General features: G+C 34.2%; 1 protein-coding gene across 1 annotated transcript; it reads right to left on the bottom strand.

Moving 5' to 3' along the window:
* Nucleotides 1-10,756: 10,756 nt before the first annotated feature.
* On the bottom strand, nucleotides 10,757-19,245 carry LOC102579965 (7-deoxyloganetin glucosyltransferase-like). Its single transcript, XM_006367870.2, has 3 exons — nucleotides 18,676-19,245; nucleotides 17,994-18,321; nucleotides 10,757-12,945 (listed from the first exon to the last, which is right to left on the bottom strand). The coding sequence occupies exons 1-3, from the start codon at nucleotides 19,169-19,171 to the stop codon at nucleotides 12,342-12,344; spliced, it is 1,428 nt and encodes a 475-aa protein (XP_006367932.1). The 5' UTR covers nucleotides 19,172-19,245; the 3' UTR covers nucleotides 10,757-12,341.
* Nucleotides 19,246-20,453: the final 1,208 nt, after the last annotated feature.

The raw sequence follows: 20,453 nt of genomic DNA, 5'->3' as shown, positions 1-20,453 counted from the left end.
TCAGGTTCTATACCCTCGGCAAGGTATAGGACGGCCCTGGCAGCGTGAGGCAAAACGTTGTATCATCACAATAACTCTTACGTGATAGTTGTCGGTTAAAGAAACTCCCACAAAAGTATTTGTATTCTTATATACACAGTTTAATTATATTTTTACATACATTTCAGAGTTATATTGTATCTTTGCATACACACAGAGTATTATTGTATTTCCAAATACATAGAGTTGACATCCATGTTTTAAAAATCTTTTCTTTATATTGCACTTGTTTCATACTGCTTTATATTGAAATGAATTCAGTTAAGTTGAGTTGAGTCAGGTAAGTTCTTCAGTTCCTTTCAAGCTTATGTCTTGTTTTAGAATTCCTCTCGCATACTCGTATATTCAATGTACTGATGTCATTTGTCCTGCATCCTTTAATGATGCAGAAACAGGTAACCAGGATCAACATCCAATGCATCGTTGATTCTAGTTGAGCTCCAGACTTGTTGGTGAGCCTCCTTGCTTTCGGAGGATCCCTTTTATTGCTTTTAGTAGTTTTAGTTTCATTAGGATGTTGTGGGTCTTGTTCCGACATCCATCTTAGTTGTTTAGAGGCTTCATAGACAGTCAGATGTTAGTTCTTGAGTTTTCTATTTCTTATTTTAATGGTTCAGACTTGAGTTGCCATTTTGGCTAAGTTTAATATTTCTTAAAGACATTTGCATGAGTTATCCTTTGAGACTATTTTTTCAATTTCGCTGAGTAAGTAAGCCAGGCCAAGGGTTCGCTTAGGGCCAACAATGGTTCTCGAGTGCCAGTCCCGCCCAGGGTGTAGGCTCGGAACGTGACACTTTTAGAACATGATTGTCAAACCCAAAGAACTTATGATCAATTTATATCAATTTTACTAATTCCACAATTTAAGAAAGTGTTGTCAAGAAGCTTGTATTTTCTATACTAATATTGCAAATAATTCAATTATAAAAGTAACTAATAACGATAACTTCAATTTAGGTGTTTTAAACAATAAAGAGACAATTCCAGGACTGTAACATGCTTAAGGTTTCATGTATCCCATCTCATGTATAAATTAATTACGGTTATCAAATCACTGATTTACATGGTTGATTTTATGATCAAGATCTCTCGACTTCTAATCGCCTACTCCAACTGACTGGCTAACTACATCATGAGCGGGGATAGAAAGACACAATTGATGAGCATTTATATTTCATCATCTTTCGTAATCAAGCTCGGTGTTCATCCGAGTGTCAATCCTAAATATGAATCTAAACAAGTGGTATGCAAGAGAGATTGAACTCTTTGAATTCTTTGGTCTATCTACCTATTCGTCTCTTGAGTTCAAGAATAGACAATATATTTATCTCAATGGTGGACAATCATGAAATACTAAAATTAACAATAACACAAAAGTAATTTATGCGATAACCAAAATTAATTCATAAAAATCGATATTCAACAGTTACCCATAGCTACAACCCCAGAACAAAGGCTTTTAGCCACTCATAATAATCAAGAATGCAAATACAATTATTTTCATGAAGTTCGATATTAAAGAAAGAGTAGAAAATTGAAACCTAAGATGAATTATTCTTCCCTCGCTCCTGCACAAAAAAATAAGTTATAACCTTACAAAATAACCTAGGTCCTATTTATAGAGTTTAGGAAATTTATTCCCACTTTTAATCAACTTTGGAATCCTAAAACGACCAAAATTCACCGGAAAAGTCGGGGGCAAGGTGCCAAGACCTGGTGCAACCTTTTCTTACAAATTTAGTTTTTTTTCTGTTGGATTTCTGGTATAGAAAATAGTTTCATCAAGTCTAATTCGGTGACTAACAATATTTGGATCAGTATTGCTTTCGTTATGTTGAGTTTGGTCATCACGATGAGAACCCTCCTGCTTGTTTACTTGATTTTTTGCAGTAGTAAGATCAACCCCATTGTTTACATGATTGATCAATATTGGATTATCATTGAAATTCGGATCAATATTGGATTAGCATTGAAGTTTGTCATGATCCAAGACTATCCTTATGTCACATTTCAAAATATCGCTTAGATGTAATTGACACCCGCTATTAGAGGCGGACCCACAAGTTTATCTAGGAGGTGCACGTGTACTTGTTAACTTCGAAAAAAATCATATATATGTTCATCTAGAGAAACTGATAGAAACTAAATATAATTAATAGTAGCCCCATAGAAAGCATGAAATGGTACTTTGTCAATGCGACAAGGGTTCTATCCCGACAACCAAATATCCATACACATACCAAATTGTCTAAGCACTGAGATACAATATGTGCAACCCCAAAATTCATCAATACTCATTATAACGAAACAGTTATTCAAACCTCAAGAAAAGAAGTTATACACTATAAATAGATAAAGCTGAAACAATAGCCTCCACGAACAATGCGAAGGTTCACCTCAGCAACAGATTCCACACGAATGAACTCGTCAGCAGAGGTGGAGCCAGGATTAGGAGTTCGGGCCCCCTTCCTTACCATTAAGCGATCAATCGATTTTGTTAAGGGGTTCACAAGTTAATATACATGTATATTTATTTAATTTTCTAATACAAATACAGGGTCTACGAAAAATTTATTAATGAGTTCGTCCAAAATCACAAACCTCCACTTAGCTCCGCCCCTACTCGTCAGCCACTAGTCTCGCCCTCTGCAATAGTATCTGCTTGAATATGCAGGTAAGGTGTGAGCTATATGTAAATATAACCTAGTAAAATCCTCGACCCACTACTTTAATACCCATGGAACAAGTGTTAGAAAAATACATCCACACAACAAACACATAATGATATGAACAAAAATATATATCGTAATATAATGATCAACAAGTCCAAATAAATGTTCAAAAAAAATATTAAATGTCTCAAACTCAATCCACAATCAAAGCTTGTCATAAACGGCAGTGAAGAAAATCAGTCTAGCACCCCAACAAGTCCATGACAGCATATATAATGCCCTAAAATATACTACGACATCACGTACAAGGTCCCTAACATATATATGCCGCAAATATATTACAACAACTATGTATGCCCCTAGTGATTATAACACGATAACAAAGAAGGACATTCAACTCACCCCACATATAACTTATAAAAAAATATTTAGTGCTCCTCACAAAATAGAATATCTATGGCTAATCAAAGACTTCAGGTCAAGCACACATTCGTCCCAACACATGGACCAGGCAAAGGAAAAATACATTTTTCTAAGTAGGTTAAAAAAGTAAGCACTAAAACTTAAAGTCTTACTTACCTCACTAATGATAAGTTTCACAACCTTGCAACGCGTAAAACACCAACCAAACAGCCTTCAATGGACTCAATCTATGCAAAAATATTGATTAACGATATCAATTATGCTAGTGGGTCAACCCTTAATATTCCTAACTTTCAAGTTTAATGCTAAGTCTCAATTTCCCCAGATAACCTCAACCTAACTATTTTTATATAATACAATATAATACACCTATTGTTCAGTTATATGTATCATTATTATCAAAACTTGAACCATAATGTGATACTAAATTAAAGGCATAACCAGTAACCTCAATTATGGAACACTGCATAAAACCTTTTCTTTTTAAATCAAAGACCCCAAGGCCACTTAAGTAAAACAAAATAATATCTACAATCATGTGGCCCAAACAGCCAAATCCCAAAAAGAAAAAGGAAAATAAAATGGAATTTTTACATAAATAATATTATTTTTTTGATTAATTACGCTTTTAAGTGTTACTTTATTTTTGTTACCATATATGACATAATTTTAGCTTTAATACCATTTGATATAAACCTGTATTAAAAATGTATATTAGGTGAAGTTCTGAAAAATTGTATTAAAGTTGTATAAAAAATGTATTAAATACAAAAAAATCGGTGGTCTAGTGGTGGTGATTACGAAAAAGAAGAGGTGAAACTCTGGAAATCTGAATTAAAATTATATAAATATAAATAACAATTATGGACAATTCAAATTCGATATAATCCGATAATTATTATTTCAGAACAAATATAATATATTTCTAACAATGTAAATTAATTTAAATAGTACTGGTATATTTGAAATTCACATAAAATACTTATAATATATTTATATTAAAATGTTTTAGTTATATATTAGGTGAAGTTCTAATTTTTTTTTTATTAAAGTTGTATCAAAACTGTATTAAATATAAATTGATGTGAGGCCAAAATACATATTTTTAATCATTATTTGCCTCACATTTATTATTTATATTTGTCCTTTTTAAGCCTGAATTTTATGAATTGTGCTAAATAGTATATTTTATTTGTAGAAGTAAATTGACGTAAAGTTAAAAAAATTTGAAGCTAAAACGAATTAAAGATGAAATATTATAGAAGGAAATCAAGCAGATAGCTTAATGGATTAAATTTAATATAATAATATATAATATATAAAGTGCAAAGATTTCAAATTGCAAATTGCTAATGATTCAGCGAATAAAAGTCTTGCCATGTGTCACTCAGCGACGGAAGCTACAGTGAAACCTTTTGAGGCGGTTCACGCAGAGAGGAATTCTTATTTCGCTTGGTTTTGATTTCCCAATTTATTTTGTACTCAATTATTTTATTTAAGGTTTTCAACATCTATAAATAGTTCAGAGAAATGATTATTGGACAATCAATATAGAGTAAGGAGGAGGCACTTTTAAAGAGAAAGTCGTCAATACTTTTTAGGGTTCTTTTCTTCTTCTTGTTTTCTTAGACATTATTAGCTAAAACTCTTGTTCTGGGGATGTAGCTACGGATTCAATGTTAATTATTTAAGGTTTTTGAATTAATTCTTGGTTGTCATTATAAGTTACTTCTATATTCTTGTTTTAGTATTTTATGCTTGATCACCATAAGATAAATACATTGTCTAATTTTAAAATCGAGAGAGGAGGAATTAAATAGACCAGAAAATATAGAGAGCTCGGTCCACCCATTAGATTGAGGTGATTAGTGTTCAGGAGGGACGCCCAAACGAACACCTTGCTTGGTTACGAAATAGGATGAAATATAAATGTTCGTAAGTTAGTCTATTTATCATCGTTCAACGATGTAGTTAGATAGTTAACTGGGGTAGGCGATGAGAGGCGTATAACCCGGATCATATCATCAATCCTATAAACCAGTAACTTGACAACTAAAATTAGTTCTAAGCCAAAAATATGATACATGAAATCCAATACATGCTGCAGTCCTGGGATTTTCCAACTATTGTAAGTAATTTTATTATTTTGTTCTTCCATTCTTCTCTTTTGGCTCTCTTAAATAAATATTTAGATCAATATAATTTAGTAAAAATAGTTAAATGACAAGTCCTTTGGATTCAATAATCTGGTTCTTTTAAGAGCCACTATATTACTTGCGCGACCGCGTACACTTGCGTGCACAATTCCCTTGGGCGGACTCCATATGGGGATAACTTGTTGCTTGTAAAGTCCAGGAATGAATTCTTATTAAGGAATCGGTAAGCTGATGTGCCATTACTGGGTTCCATCCTCTGGCAATTATCGACTCAGGAATGAACGAAGTCGCTTCACTTCAAAGTAGTGGTTTGTGTTAATGGTGGACTGACAGATCAGCTCCAAGACCTGAGTGCCTAGGTTGCAGTGGTAAGAGTCATTGCCGATGAGTTCCAGCTGCCAGAGTCTTGCCGGGGACTTAGAAATTAACTATTTGTCTAAGTTATATTTTTTCTTTTTATTTATTTAAGTTTTGTTTTTATAAGTTTTTTTCTCTTTTTTGAATAATTTGATACTCTTATTGATATGGATGATTGGGATAAATCATGGTTGGTTGATGAATGTCATTTATGTGATATATGTGGTCGTCAATATATTCATTGAAATGGTTGTCCTAAATCTTATTCCCTTCCCCCGAACCCCTATTATGATTCTTTTGTTATTTATGATGTTGGTAGGAGTGATGAAGTGCAGAATGCAAAGCAAGAGGCGCGCAATGTGAATTCACTTATGGAATGTACAGACATGCTGGACAAAGTTAATTCAAAAATCGCTGAACAAATGTCTGAATGTGTGAAAGAGCAAAAATAATCACGAAACTGCGAGATGCGCTTGACACTATTCAATTAAAAATTATTGTCCTAGAGATTGCAGCCCAACAAAGAGAAAGCTATGAAGAAGCAAAGACAGTGAGCCAATCTTGACTACAATAACAAACTCAACTTCTAAAGTTTCAAGATTCTATCTGTGATGGTCTGACATACATGACAACCCAACTGATTGAAGGAAGAATTGAGCTCACACAAGAAATAAATCAATTTGGCTCAGATATTCATGACTTAGAGGCTCACTTGAACAAAAAGATTGAGGCGTCTGAAACCCAATTACCATTTGTTATGGATGAAGACCAACTAGTGGAGTAAAAAGAGGAATTCCAACCATTCAACTACACATTATTCCTTAATATCGATGTTGATAAAGAGTACAAAAGTGAGAATGTTGTCAATAATGCTGCTTTGGAGTTGAAGCAACTTGAATCTCATTCAAAACACTTTTCTGTAATATCTGAACTAATGGATGAGTGTATAGATGAGGAACAAGGCCCCTACATTCTAATGTTTTTTAGTCCACGTAGACAAAATGACATTCCTCACCTAAGGGCCAAGAAGTGCAAGATGCGACATAAATTACTTGGTTCCTTTATCATTATACCACCTTCCCTTGAGAGAAGCAGAAAAATTGATGCAAAGTTAGAGGTAAAATTCATAAGTTCAAAGTGAAAAGAAAAGTGGTGAATTTATTTGTGCCGTATCGCGATGTAAATTAGACGCTTATTGGGAGGCAACCCAATTTATAGTGTAACTTCTTATTTTATTTTATTAGTGTCATTTTTTTCTTTTGGTTTTGTTTTTACAGGTTTTGAAGAAGTCTAAGTATCTAAAATTTGGAGTTAAGGAGCACGTTTGAGCTTAAGTGTGGGGTGCGTACGACCCTTGATGAAAATAAAGAGAACATGCTACTAGCTAGGCCTAAGGGCCTTAGGGAGTTTTTCTAACCCTTGTTTTAAATTTTATTTGATGCTTTGGGGACATAACATATTTTTAAGTGTGGAGTGGAGAAATAAATTTCTAGTTTTTATTATTTTATTGAGTCTTTTATTTTTTTAAGATGGGTTCTTTGACTTTTGTTTTCGGTTTTTTCCTGAGGATAGTCCCTTTGAATCGAATGTCTTTTATTTTTTTAGGAATAATTTTTTATTTTTTATTTATTTGAGAGAAAAGAAAAAACCCTTTTGAGTGGTGTGATACTTTCTATTTAGGTCTAATTTTTTAGTAGTACTTTTTTGTGAATGTTTGATAAAAAAAATGCAGACTCTTTGACACCTAAGCTCATGGTTGTGACTTTGTATATAATTTATTTTATTTTATAGTTTTTATGATTATGTCTCTCTTAGAAGTGGAATTGATCCATCTTGATTGATACTTGTGCCATGTGTGATGAGAATTTCTTTATTCCATGTTTTGCATCTTAGTCTAGAACTTGCCCTGCATGTTATTGAAGCGAAATAAAATGTGTTGCTTTGTTTAGGAGATGTTAATAGACTTTCTTTGATTTGTTTGGTAATTTTAGCCTTTTCAGATATTATATCACTAGCTAGCCTTTTTGAGCCTATAGCCTTTTGTTGGTAGCCATATTTTGCCCTTGACAATTTGTTGAATCCCTAGTTTTTGGCACCTTGCTTTTTTGAGCATTATAGCATAAACTTATTCTAATTATTAATTTTGAGAAAAAGAGATGGTTGAGTGAAAAAGTAATCAATGAGAGCTACAAAGTCCTTAAAAAGCCTCTTTGAAAGAATATGATGTAAAAAAAAAAAGATGCACAAAAGAAGTTACCTTGATGATGGCCCTGGTCCTTTCAAGGACATCGTGCACCTTAATGGATGTAAAATACGTAAGTTGAGGGTGGCTATTATGAAGGAAAACTTTAAAAAAAATGATTGAAACATTCTTGAGATGATGAAAATTACTTGTGAAATAATTGTTGAATAGAGGACTGAAAATAAAGAAGAAAATAATGGGTGATGAAGTCTTAAAGTGCAAAGTGCTTAAGGAAGTGTAAGTCACTATTATATAGTTTTCCTACCCATCCCCTAGCCTATATTACAACCTGTTAAAGTCCTATTTGATTCTATTTGAGCATGCTTAATTAGTGCAGATGTACATAATGGGCAAGCCTATGATTTTTTGTGTATACATGTGAATTTTATTTCGGAGTGTGAGTTGTTCTTTGATGCTAAGTTCTTAATTTCTATTCAATCTTTTGAATTGAGTGTGTAGATTATTTCTTCTTGTGAGGGCACTTGTTTCATGATAGATAAGTGATTTTTTTAACTTTCTTTGATGAAAGTAGGTGAGCAAGCTTAAATTTGATGACTTCAAAGTCTTTCATTGAGGTTAGGAGGTTAAAGGTTTGTTGTTTATTTGTATATCTTGCATAATGATTGAGAAATGTACTTGATGTTTTGAAATTAGTATATGGCCTAAGTGTTTGTAGCAATGATTTTTTGAGATGAGCTTTAATGTTTGCACGAAAACGAACAAAAATTTAAGTGTGGAGTGTTGATGAGAGGCCAAAATACATATTTTTAATCATTATTTGCCTCACATTTATTATTTATATTTGTCTTTTTAGCCTGAATTTTATGAATTGTGCTAAATAGTATATTTTATTTGTAGGAGTAAATTGACGTAAAGTTAAAAAAGTTTGAAACTAAAACGAATTAAAGATGAAAAATTATAAAAGGAAATCAAGCAGATAACTTAATAGATTAAATTTAATATTATAATATATAATATATAAAGTGCAAAGATTTCAAATTGCAAATTGCTAATGATTCAGCGAATAAAAGTCCTGCCACGTGTCACTCAGCGACGGAAGCTACAGTGAACTTTTGAGGCGGTTCACACGGAGAAGAATTCTTATTCTGGTTAGTTTTGGTTCCCAATTTATTTTGGACTCAATTATTTTATATAGTGTTTTCAACATCTATAATAGTCCAGAGAAATAATTATTGGACAACCAATATTGAGTAAAGAGGAGGCACTTTTGAAGAGAAAGTCATCAATACTTTTTATGGTTCTTTTCTTTTTCTTGTTTTCTTAGACATTATTAGCTAAAACTCTTGTTCTGGGGATGTAGCTACGGATTCAATGTTGATTATTTAAGGTTTTTGAATTAATTCTTGGTTGTCATTATAAGTTACTTATATATTCTTGTTTTAGTATTTTATGCTTGATCACCATAAGATAAATACATTGTCTAATCTTAAAATCGAGAGAGGAGAGATTAGATAGACCAGAAAATATAGAGAGCTTGGTCCACCCAGTAGATTGAAGTGATCAGTGTTCAGGAGTGACGCCCAGATGAACACCTTACTTGGTTACGAAATAGGATGAAATATAAATGTTCGTCAGTTAGTCTATTTATCCCCGCTCAACGATGTAGCTAGATAGTTAACTGGGGTAGGCGATGAGAGGCGTATAACCCGGATCATATCATCAATCCTATAAACCAGTAACTTGACAACTAAAATTAGTTCTAAGCCAAAAATATGATACATGAAATCCAATACATGCTGCAGCCCTGGGATTTTCCAACTATTGTAAGTAATTTTATTATTTTGTTCTTGCATTCTTCTCTTTCGGCTCTCTTAAATAAATAATTAGATCAGTATAATTTAGTAAAAATAGTTAATTGACAAGTCCTTTGAGTTCGATAATCTGATTCTTTTAAGAGCCACTATATTACTTGTGCGACCGCATATACTTGCGTGTGTAATTGGGAGCAACATAAACAATTGGTGGTCTGGTGGTGGTGATTTACCGAAAAAGAAGTGGTGAAGCTCTAAAAATATATGTATTAAAGTTGTATAAATATAAACGATAGTTATAATACAATTTGAATTTGATATTATACATTACTATAAATTCAATAGTTATTATTCCAGAACAAATATAATACATTTCTAACAATGTAAGCTAATTTAAATAGTACCGAAATATTTGATATTTACATATAATACTTATTATATATGTGTATTAAAAATATTTTAGTTATATATTCACCACATGCATTGAAACATGCCTTCAATATGCATAATAAATTAAATTTAAAATGTATTATAACTGTTATTTGTTTTTTCTCTTATTAACGGTACTAAAATATGTTATAAATGACATAATACATTATTTATATTATTATAAATGGAAAAGAGAAATGTTTTAGTTAATAAGCTCTGGAAAAAAAAGGAGAAGAAGGAGAGAGGGAGAAAGAGAAAAACGAAAAAAAAGAAGAGAAGAAGGGGACTAGGGGAGAGAGAGCCAGAAAGAGAAAAACGGAAAAAAAGGGGAGAGAAAGAGAGAGCCATAATGTTATAAATGATAAAATACATTATATTACTCTCTCCGTTTCACAAAGAATGACCTAATTTGATTTGACACGAAATTTTAAAAAATAAAAAAGATTTTTGAATCTTATGGTCATAAATTAAAGTTATGTTAAATGTACAAAATTGCTCTTTAATCTTGTTGCCTTAAATATGACACGTGAAAAACTGAAAGTAAAATGTTACCAAAAAAAGAAAGAATTTTTTTTTTTTTAAAGAGACAAAAAAAGTAAGGAGGTCATTTTTTTTAATCGAAGGGACTACTATAAATGGTAATATTAGGATAATATATACTGTTTATGTAAAATGTCCAAGGTAAAATCTGGAAAAGAAAGAAGTCAACAGACATGAAATTTCTAAAGAAAACTCCAATGTCGGAGAAGAGCTCCCAAGCTCGAAATCGCATAGAAACATGACGATAAGGTACTGTGAAATTTTCGGCAGCTCCAAAGTGTTCTTCTTCATCTATGCGTTCCAATTTGAGAAGTTAAATGAAACTGGTATTTTCATCAAACCCATTCAACCTCGTTACCACAATTGCATCTTACGCTTCCTTACAATAAATTAGATACCTTTTCTTAGATCTAAATTTCAATGGAATGAATCCCAAAAGATATCGATACCACCATTGACATTTTAATCTTCAAAAAGATCTCTAATTTGAAACGTTTTTGGGGTTGAAATCGAACTACTTCAGGGCGATTATGCTTCGTCTGTTCATGCTTGTCAAAGATGTATGAAATCTTCTAGAGGAAGAGAGGTTTGACTGGAGCTCTGCAAATCTATATTAACACCTTAGTCTTTACACGGATTGAACCCACATAGGTTAATACCACTGTTTTAAGAGAAGAGTCTCAAAACTAGAGAAAATTATTAAAATTAGTGACATAAGTGAATCAATACTAAACGAGATTTAAAAAAGTCTTCCTACTATTACCTGTGAGTCTTGGTTTCATACCATCTGTAACACCTCAAAGCTCTCACTAGATACATGATATACTAACCAACAAAAATTAATTCAGACTTTACAAAGTACATTAATATGTCATATCTTTTAAACACAGTATTAGTATTCATAACATAAAGATGTACTAGAAGCTATGACTGTCTAAGTTGTGAACCTTGTAGCAACGGAGTGCCTGATTCTCATGTTTGGTAGACTTACCTTATAAAGATTGATAATCTTTTTGTCTTTACTTATTGGAACTTCTTAAACCCAATTATCTATTCATTTTAATCTATAATGATTTATTCATAACTGACAATCATTTGACCATCATTGTGTAATGATTGGCCATGTTTTTGCAAGTCCAAAAACGTTACTGCAAGTATGAATTTGCAGATTTAACTTGCAAATTGAAATCCTTTTTTTAATTCTTCTTTCACAACCCAACAATGATGTTAATGCTCATCATCGAAACCATGAAAGTTTAGTATCGCAACAACCAAAGTTGAGGTATTTTTCAGACCCTTATCCCTTATTATTAAGGGTTAAAATTATCAATGAACCATTCATTTAAACTTACACCCTAATCGTAATATGGTGCTTAGAGCCACAAGTAATTCAAAGCAATTCATGATCTGGCATGACACTATGATTTACGTAAACAATAACTGAGGATAGCTGAATGTGGAAGTTAAAATGAAATAATTGAGTAGTCTGAAATATAAAACTTAATACTCAAGAGTGAGTTTATTTGAAAACAAGGTAAAGCTCATATGTCTATCTCGAAGCCTCTACTAACATTCAGCTCTGTATTCTTTTACTGATTCAGTTAAGATAATTTTTTATTTAATGGAAACAAAATTAGCTAACTCTTGCTTATTAGGCTTTTCTCCTGCTTAGAAATTGTTTGTTTAAAAGGATGAAGGTTTTCATTCAATGCTATTCCCTGTTAAGAAGAAGTTTTTCCAAGAATGTATCAAAATGTTTCCATGAAGGCCCTCCAATATCAGTTGCTTCTGCTGCTTTCTTCTTCCACTCCACCGCCTTGCCTTTCAACTCCTTACCTTTTTCACCTTCCAACATATCCTTAATAATTGCTTCAATTTCTTCGCGCTTGACATCTTGATTGACTTCTACACCTATTCCCCACTCTGCACAAGCATATTGACAATTTGTTTGTTGCTCAGCAAAGAATGGCCAGCAAATTAGAGGAACCCCTGAACCTATGCTTTCAATCATAGAGTTCCATCCACAATGTGTTAGAAAAAAGCCAATAGATGGATGGGAAAGAACTTGATTTTGTGGGCACCAGCTTGCTAAGAGTCCCCTGTCTTTAATCTCTTCAAGAAACTCATCAGGCAACACGGCTGAATCCCCCATCATTATGTCGGGCCTAACGATCCACAAGAATGGGTGTTTGCTATTGGCAAGTCCCCACGCAAATTCTTTCAGGTGATGGTCTGACATTAAAGTCATACATCCATAATTCACATAAATTACTGAACTTTGTTCCTGTTTATCTAACCATTCAAGACATTTATTGGAATTGGTTAGATAACTGAATCAATTCTGTTAGATAGCAGTTAGTTGATCAATTCTGTTACTTAATTAGTCTGTTAAAGTATTAGTTAGAAGAGTTAGTTAGATGACAGTGAGGCACATGTATAGAATGCCTTATATAAATACTTGCATTGTAATTGATAAAGTTCAGTTTTGGAGTAATAAAATCTGCTTCTTCTTTCTCACAATTCTCTCTGTAAGATTCAATATGGTATCAGAGCTTTGAATCGAGACTCGATTCAATTATCGATTCATTGTTCAATTGTTAATCACTGAAGCAGAAACAAGATGAATGATGCTACAGGTGCTACAGATGTCTCCAATGGTGTTGAAGCAACTGTGCGAACAGGGACGATTGAAACTCTTGAAGATATCGATCGAAAGCGAAACCATCCACTCTACATTCACAATTCAGACACTCCTGGTAGTGTTCTTACCACCGTGCAGCTCACAGGGACGGAGAATTACTCTCTATGGAGTAGATCCATGTTGATTAACCTTCGAGCCAAGAGTAAGCTGGGGTTTGTGTTAGGAACATGCAAGAGGAGTGATTATCAAGGAGAATTGGAAGAACAGTGGGAAAAATGTAACGCTTTTGTGTTGGCATGGATCATGAACACCGTATCGAAGGAATTACTCAGTGGTATAGTTTATGCTACTGATGCCGCTATGGTGTGGGCTGACCTTAAGGAGAGATTTGATAAGGTTGATGGATCAAGAGGCTATCAATTGCATAGGGAGATATGCACAATTCATCAAGGTAATTCGACTGTCTCTGCTTATTTCTCGAAATTAAGACTTCTATGGGACGAGTTTGATGCTCTAGTTCCCCCACCTTCATGTAAGTGCGATAAGTCTATAACCTATGTGGATCATCTAGCATGTTTGAGGTTATTTGCTTTTCTGATGGGGTTGAATGAGGTCTTTGGTCATGCTCGTAGTCAGATCTTAATGATGAACCCACTGCCTAGTGTTGGAAAGGCATATGCCATGATCATGGCTGATGAAGGGCAAAGGATGACAGCAAGCACACACAGTGTAGGGGGCATTCTAGAGCCAACGGCTTTGTATGCTGGAAGAAGCGATTATCAAAGGAAATCGCAGGTGAAGAAGAAAAATTGGGATAAAATTTGTGACTATTGTAAGATTCAAGGTCATATTAAGGAGAACTGTTTCAGATTAATTGGATACCCTCCTGATTGGAAATTCAAGAAGAAATCAGGACCAATAGCTAGTCAAGGCAATCAACTAGAAATGGCAAACAATGTGACTGATAAAGGACATGAGGCAAGTTATGAGACAGATCCAGCTGATGCTTTTGCACCTAGGCTCCAGGAGCAAAATCTGTATCATCAGTTCAGGCACATGATGGATAAGGAGGAACCAACTTCAAGCTCAGGAGGTTCAATTGGCATGGTTAATATGGCAGGTATATCCTCTACACCTAATGCTTTATCTGTAACAATTGATGAAGCAAAAAAGGAACAGAGGTGGATAGTAGATTCGGGAGCCACATGTCATATCACATCTAAAATCTCTAGGTTGAGTTCTGCATATAGTTGTGTAGGAAAAAATGTGCAGTTACCTAATGGTGAACATACTTCAGTAACACATATTGGTCAATGCAAAGTTGTTAATGATGGTGTGCTGACGAATGTCTTAGTTGTGCCTACATTCAAGTATGATTTACTTTCAATCTCACAGTTAACAAGACAGTTGAGATGCTCAGTTAATTTTTTCCCTGAGTTCTTTGTCATTCAGGACCTCTCCAATGGGAAGGTGAAGGGGATTGGTAAGGAGATTGATGGACTGTACTACCTTTATGCTCAGAGAAAATGCGAAAAAGGCAGGGGTAATGGGATGGTATCCATGATACAACATTCAACTTCACACAACCTGCTTTGGCACAACAGACTAGGACATCCTTCTCCAAAGGTGTTAAAACATATATGTGGAGATACTGTTGCTGTTGATTTTAGTGCATGTAATAAGTGTACAATTTGTCCTTTTGCAAAGCAAACTAGATTACCATTTCAGACAAGTATGACTAGAGCTGCTACAATTTTTGATTTACTTCATTTAGATGTTTGGGGTCCATATAGGACTGCTACTCATAATGGTTGTAGATTCTTTTTGACTATAGTTGATGATAATTCCAGAATGACCTGGTTGTATTTGCTGAGAATGAAAAGTGATGTGTTCCCTATGTTGAAATCTTTCCTTATTTTAGTTCAGAATCAGTTCAATAGAAGTGTCAAGAAAATAAGATCAGACAATGGTACAGAGTTTTTTAATAGGGAAGTTAATGCTTTGCTTACATCTCTTGGTATTATTCATGAGAGTAGTTGTCCCCATACTCCACAACAAAATGGAGTTGTGGAGAGGAAACATAGGCACATACTTGAGGTGGCAAGGGCACTCAGGTTTCAAGGTGGTATTCCTATCAAATTTTGGGGGGAATGTGTATTAACTGCTGTTTATCTTATAAATAGACTTCCAACTGCAGTATTAAAAGGACAAGCACCTTATGAGAAGTTTCATGGTCACAAGGCAAAGATTGATCATCTTAGAACCATAGGGTGTTTGTGTTATGCTACTAGAGTAGTGAAGCCTGATAAGTTTTCACCAAGAGCTGAAGCATGTGTTCTGATGGGATACTCAGCAACTCAAAAGGGTTACCTTTTGTACAATACTTCTCAACACAAATTTATGGTGAGCCGAGATGTTGTATTCAGGGAAGATGTGTTCCCTTTTCTCCAGAAGATCAAAACACAGCAGCCATTATTCCCAGGAGATGTTGCTGTTAACCCTGCTGAGGATATGGATATGCCAATGCATAATGCTGATAATAGTATTGGCCTGCATGAAAATGGTGATGCTGACAATAGATTACCTGAAACAGGAGGACCAAACATTGAGCTCCCTGTTAATCCCGAACATGAAGATAATGAAGTCACAGTCCAGGCAGCAGTAGAACATGAAGATAATGACCAGGCAGAAGTAGAACATGAAGATAATGAGCTAACAGTCCAGGCAGAAGTAACAGGACAATCTTCCAGGCAATCATCTAGGATTTCTCATCCTCCAATTTGGATGAAAGACTATGTTGTTCCAGGATCTCATCATCATACTTACTCTCAAAGCAACTATGTGTCTTATGATAATGTATCTTCTAAATACAGTGTGTATTTGTCCAAGTTTTCTATTGATTGTGAGCCTAGAAACTATGAAGAGGCAGTAAAGGATCCAAGATGGGTACATGCTATGCAACAGGAGATTCAAGCATTAGAGGAAAATGGAACCTGGAAACTAGTTCCTTTACCAGCAGGAAATGTTGCTATAGGTTGTAAATGGGTGTTCAAAATCAAGTATAAAGCTGATGATGAGATTGACAGGTTTAAAGCTAGATTGGTGGCAAAAGGGTATAGCCAAACTGAGGGAATTGACTACCAAGAAACATTTTCTCCTGTGGTGAAAATGGTAACTGTGAGGTCAATTATAGCCTTAGCTGCTGCTGAAAACTGGAAAGTCTATCAGATGGATGTGTTCAATGCATTCCTCCAAGGTGATCTGTTTGAGGAAGTTTTCATGGAACTACCCAAGGGATTTTGCAGCCCAAAAAAGGATAAGAGTCTTGTTTGCAAGCTTGTGAAGTCATTATATGGACTTAAACAAGCATCAAGGCAATGGAATGCTAAGTTGACTGAGGCATTTTCGATTTCAGGTTATACACAAAGTCATCTAGACTATTCTTTATTCACTAAAAGGAGAGGATCAGGCATGGTGGTGATCCTAGTGTATGTTGATGACCTGTTAATTACAGGTAATGATGTTGGGTTAATAGAGGAAACTAAACATGTGCTACATAGCCATTTCAAGATCAAGGACCTAGGGGAACTCAAGTATTTCTTAGGAATTGAGTTTCTAAGGTCGGGAAAGGGAATAGTAATGAACCAGAGGAAGTATGCTCTTGAATTGATAGCTGAGGCAGGACTAGGGAATGCTAAACCAAATGTAACACCATTGGAGTGCAATATGAAGTTGACTAGTGCAGAATATGATCAAGATGCTCAAACTAATGATGGTTTATATGAGGATGTTTCCAGATATCAGAGACTCATTGGGAAATTATTGTACCTTACCAACACAAGGCCAGATATAGCCTTCGCAGTTCAATCACTAAGCCAATTCATGCAGAAGCCAAAGATGTCACACTGGATTGCTGCTTTGAGAGTGATTAGATACATCAAATTAGAACCAGGGAAGGGTCTGTTGATGAGTTCTGATTGCAAGCCTCATTTTACAGGATATTGTGATGCTGACTGGGCAGCTTGTCCTACTACCAGAAGGTCTGTCACAGGATTTGTCTTAAAATTTAGTGATTCACTTATTTCTTGGAAATCCAAGAAACAAAATACAGTCTCCAGGAGCTCTGCAGAGGCTGAGTATAGGAGCTTAGCAAGTTTAACAGCAGAGGTAGTATGGACTGCCAGTTTATTTCAAGAACTTGGAATAAAGTTGATTGAACCAACTTCTATTTTTTGTGATAGCAAGGCTGCTATACAGATTGCTGCAAATCCTGTGTTCCATGAGCGTACTAAACACATCGAGATTGATTGTCACTTCATTCGAGAGAAAATACAGAAGGGCCTCATCCAAACCATTTATGTCAACACAAAGGATCAACAAGCTGATCTATTGACTAAGGCACTGGGAAGAACACAACACGAATTTCTATTAGCCAAGCTTGGAGTATTGAATATCTTCAGTACGTCCAGCTTGAGGGGGAATATTGGAATTGGTTAGATAACTGAATCAATTCTGTTAGATAGCAGTTAGTTGATCAATTCTGTTACTTAATTAGTCTGTTAAAGTATTAGTTAGAAGAGTTAGTTAGATGACAGTGAGGCACATGTATAGAATGCCTTATATAAATACTTGCATTGTAATTGATAAAGTTCAGTTTTGGAGTAATAGAATCTGCTTCTTCTTTCTCACAATTCTCTCTGTAAGATTCAATAACATTGAAATTCTTCTTTCCATAAACTCGGCCTAAATGAGCTCAATTTGCTTTCTGGGATAGTTTTTTCCATCAATGAAAGTGGACCTGTAACATAAATATTTGGGAATCTAGCCTCAATTGCTTCTAGGACTTCGCATTCCAATTCAGTGAATGTGTTGATGATCACTGCAGAAGATTTCAAGCTATTTTGTGCTTCATCGCCTAAATAGTTTAACAGAATATCATCTGGATCAGTAGTCCTGATAAAGCTTGGCAAGTCCTTCAACCTAATGTTGCTCTTTACTGGAATCCCATCGACAATTGTATCCAGTGTACCATCCTCCATGAAACTGTCATCTGTTCCACAAATAGCTTTTCACATATATATAGTTTCATATCGAAAATATTGAATTCATATGAACTTATTATCTGTAAGCTCCATCTGCATCGGTTTCAAATTGTTTGTTTGGTTGTGAATTGTCACAGAGTTGAACTAAGTAAATAAGACTTTTAAATCTTATGGTCTTAAACTAAAGACATGTAGAATGTACCAAAATGTTCTTTAATCATGTGGTCTTAAATATGTCTTATGGAAAGTTAGAATTAAAGAGAAGAAAAGAAAAGAGCCATTCTTTTTAAACTGACTAAACAGAAAAATAAAACAAACAATTTGAAATGGAGGGAGTATGAGGTTGAGGTCTGAGGACGAACCTTTAAACGGGATAATCCCTCTTCTTCTTAGTTCATCAAATTGAAGGTATCCCATATAACCACAAGCTGAGGCTGTCCAAAATTGGACATCAAGGATGCCAAATTCTTGTGCTGCCTTAATGGCAAAGCTCATCATCCCATCTGATATTATACAAGAAATTGGTGGAATGACCGGTGATGAAATAAGCTTTGATAGTAAATCCTGAAAAGGAGTCAAGCAGTTCTTCCTTATCGAGTCACATAACAAAACAGGATCTTGAGTTGCATCGCGATCTGATGGTGGCAATCCTTCCGGGATAGTTTCAAATTTGAAATCCTGGAAGCTTTTCTCAAAGTCAGGGCCTTGGGATTGGATTAGACGTCTATGGTTATATTCAGTGTTGACAAATGTTACATAGAAACCTCTTGAGTGCAAAATTTTGGCTAATTTCATGAATGGTATTACATGACCTTGTGCAGGAAATGGTACACACACTGCATGCGGCTTCTTGTCCATGTTTAGTACAAGGATTTTGTTTCTTTTCACTTGTGGACTAATATTGTCGATTGAGTCCCATTTTATACTCCAACTAGGGGCGTTCTCGGGTAAATATTATCCAAGTTGAAAAATTGAACTAAATCGATTTTATTTGTGTTTGATTTTACTTTTTTAAAAATTGATAATATTTCATTTAGGTTTGATTTGGTTCAAAAAAACCGGAACAAATAACCGAACCGATCCAAACCAATAAACTCAAGAGGAGAACATTTATCTTATTGGTTTCATATGTATAAATGTCACAGAGTGTCATTGTCACTTCCTTCTCTAGGCCAATAGTGATGAATTTTGGAGCTTTATTCATAGTAAATTCAGTGATAAGAGGTTTTGTAATATTAGTCGTTCTAACTGACCGGTGAACGCCCCTAACTCTAACGTTGACACTGTTTCATTTCATAATGCTCTCAGACTTTTATAATCTTTGTTCGTCTTTTGTTTGCTTCTTATGCCAACAATTTGTATGACTATTCCAACAAATATATTAAATTTCAGATAGCATAATCACTCAGCAACTATAAGATCTTTTTCATTTTCAGTATTTAACAGTACAAACATATAAAATTCATTTCCAACATTGATTCTACATTATATTCTTGGGAATCTTTGAATTGAGGTATAGATGCATGAGCACCATAAAAGGGTGATAAGGATATAACGTCTTTACATTACAGGACCAATAATATGCTCCAATTATTTGTCATGTAGGATGCCACGTAGGTCGTGTGTGTTTATTTGTTCAATTTTATACAAGTTTAAGTGTCTACTTGTGCACACCCAAAGTTGAGGACATGAATATGAAAAGGAGTTAATATCTTAAAAGGTTATTGAACTATGAGAAATTATCTAGTAAAGTCATTGAACTTTGTTTTGTATCAATAAAATCACTCAACTTAAGACTTTTATCTTAAAAAATCACTCAATTACATTTATCAATAAAATAAATTTTAAATGACAAATTAAATTATTTTTATGTCATGTAATCATGGACTCTACCCATAAAAATTATAAAAACTATTTATTTTTATACCTATTTTTTCCCCTCTGTCTCTCTATGACATCAGTTTGAACGCATCGCCCGAATTTTCAAACAAATTAGATCTGAATCGACGTCTTGTTCAAAGATAATAAACTACCCAGATTTTTGCTAACTTTCTTGGCATCTTTATTTTCGTACTTTATTGTTTTATTGTTTTTTATTATATATATATATATATATATATATGTAGTGGCTGGTCCTAAT

Source organism: Solanum tuberosum, unplaced genomic scaffold (genome assembly GCF_000226075.1).
Source record: "Solanum tuberosum cultivar DM 1-3 516 R44 unplaced genomic scaffold, SolTub_3.0 scf01123, whole genome shotgun sequence".
In the NCBI taxonomy this organism is placed as follows: Eukaryota; Viridiplantae; Streptophyta; class Magnoliopsida; order Solanales; family Solanaceae; genus Solanum; species Solanum tuberosum.
This window is presented reverse-complemented; position numbering and strand designations above follow the sequence as displayed.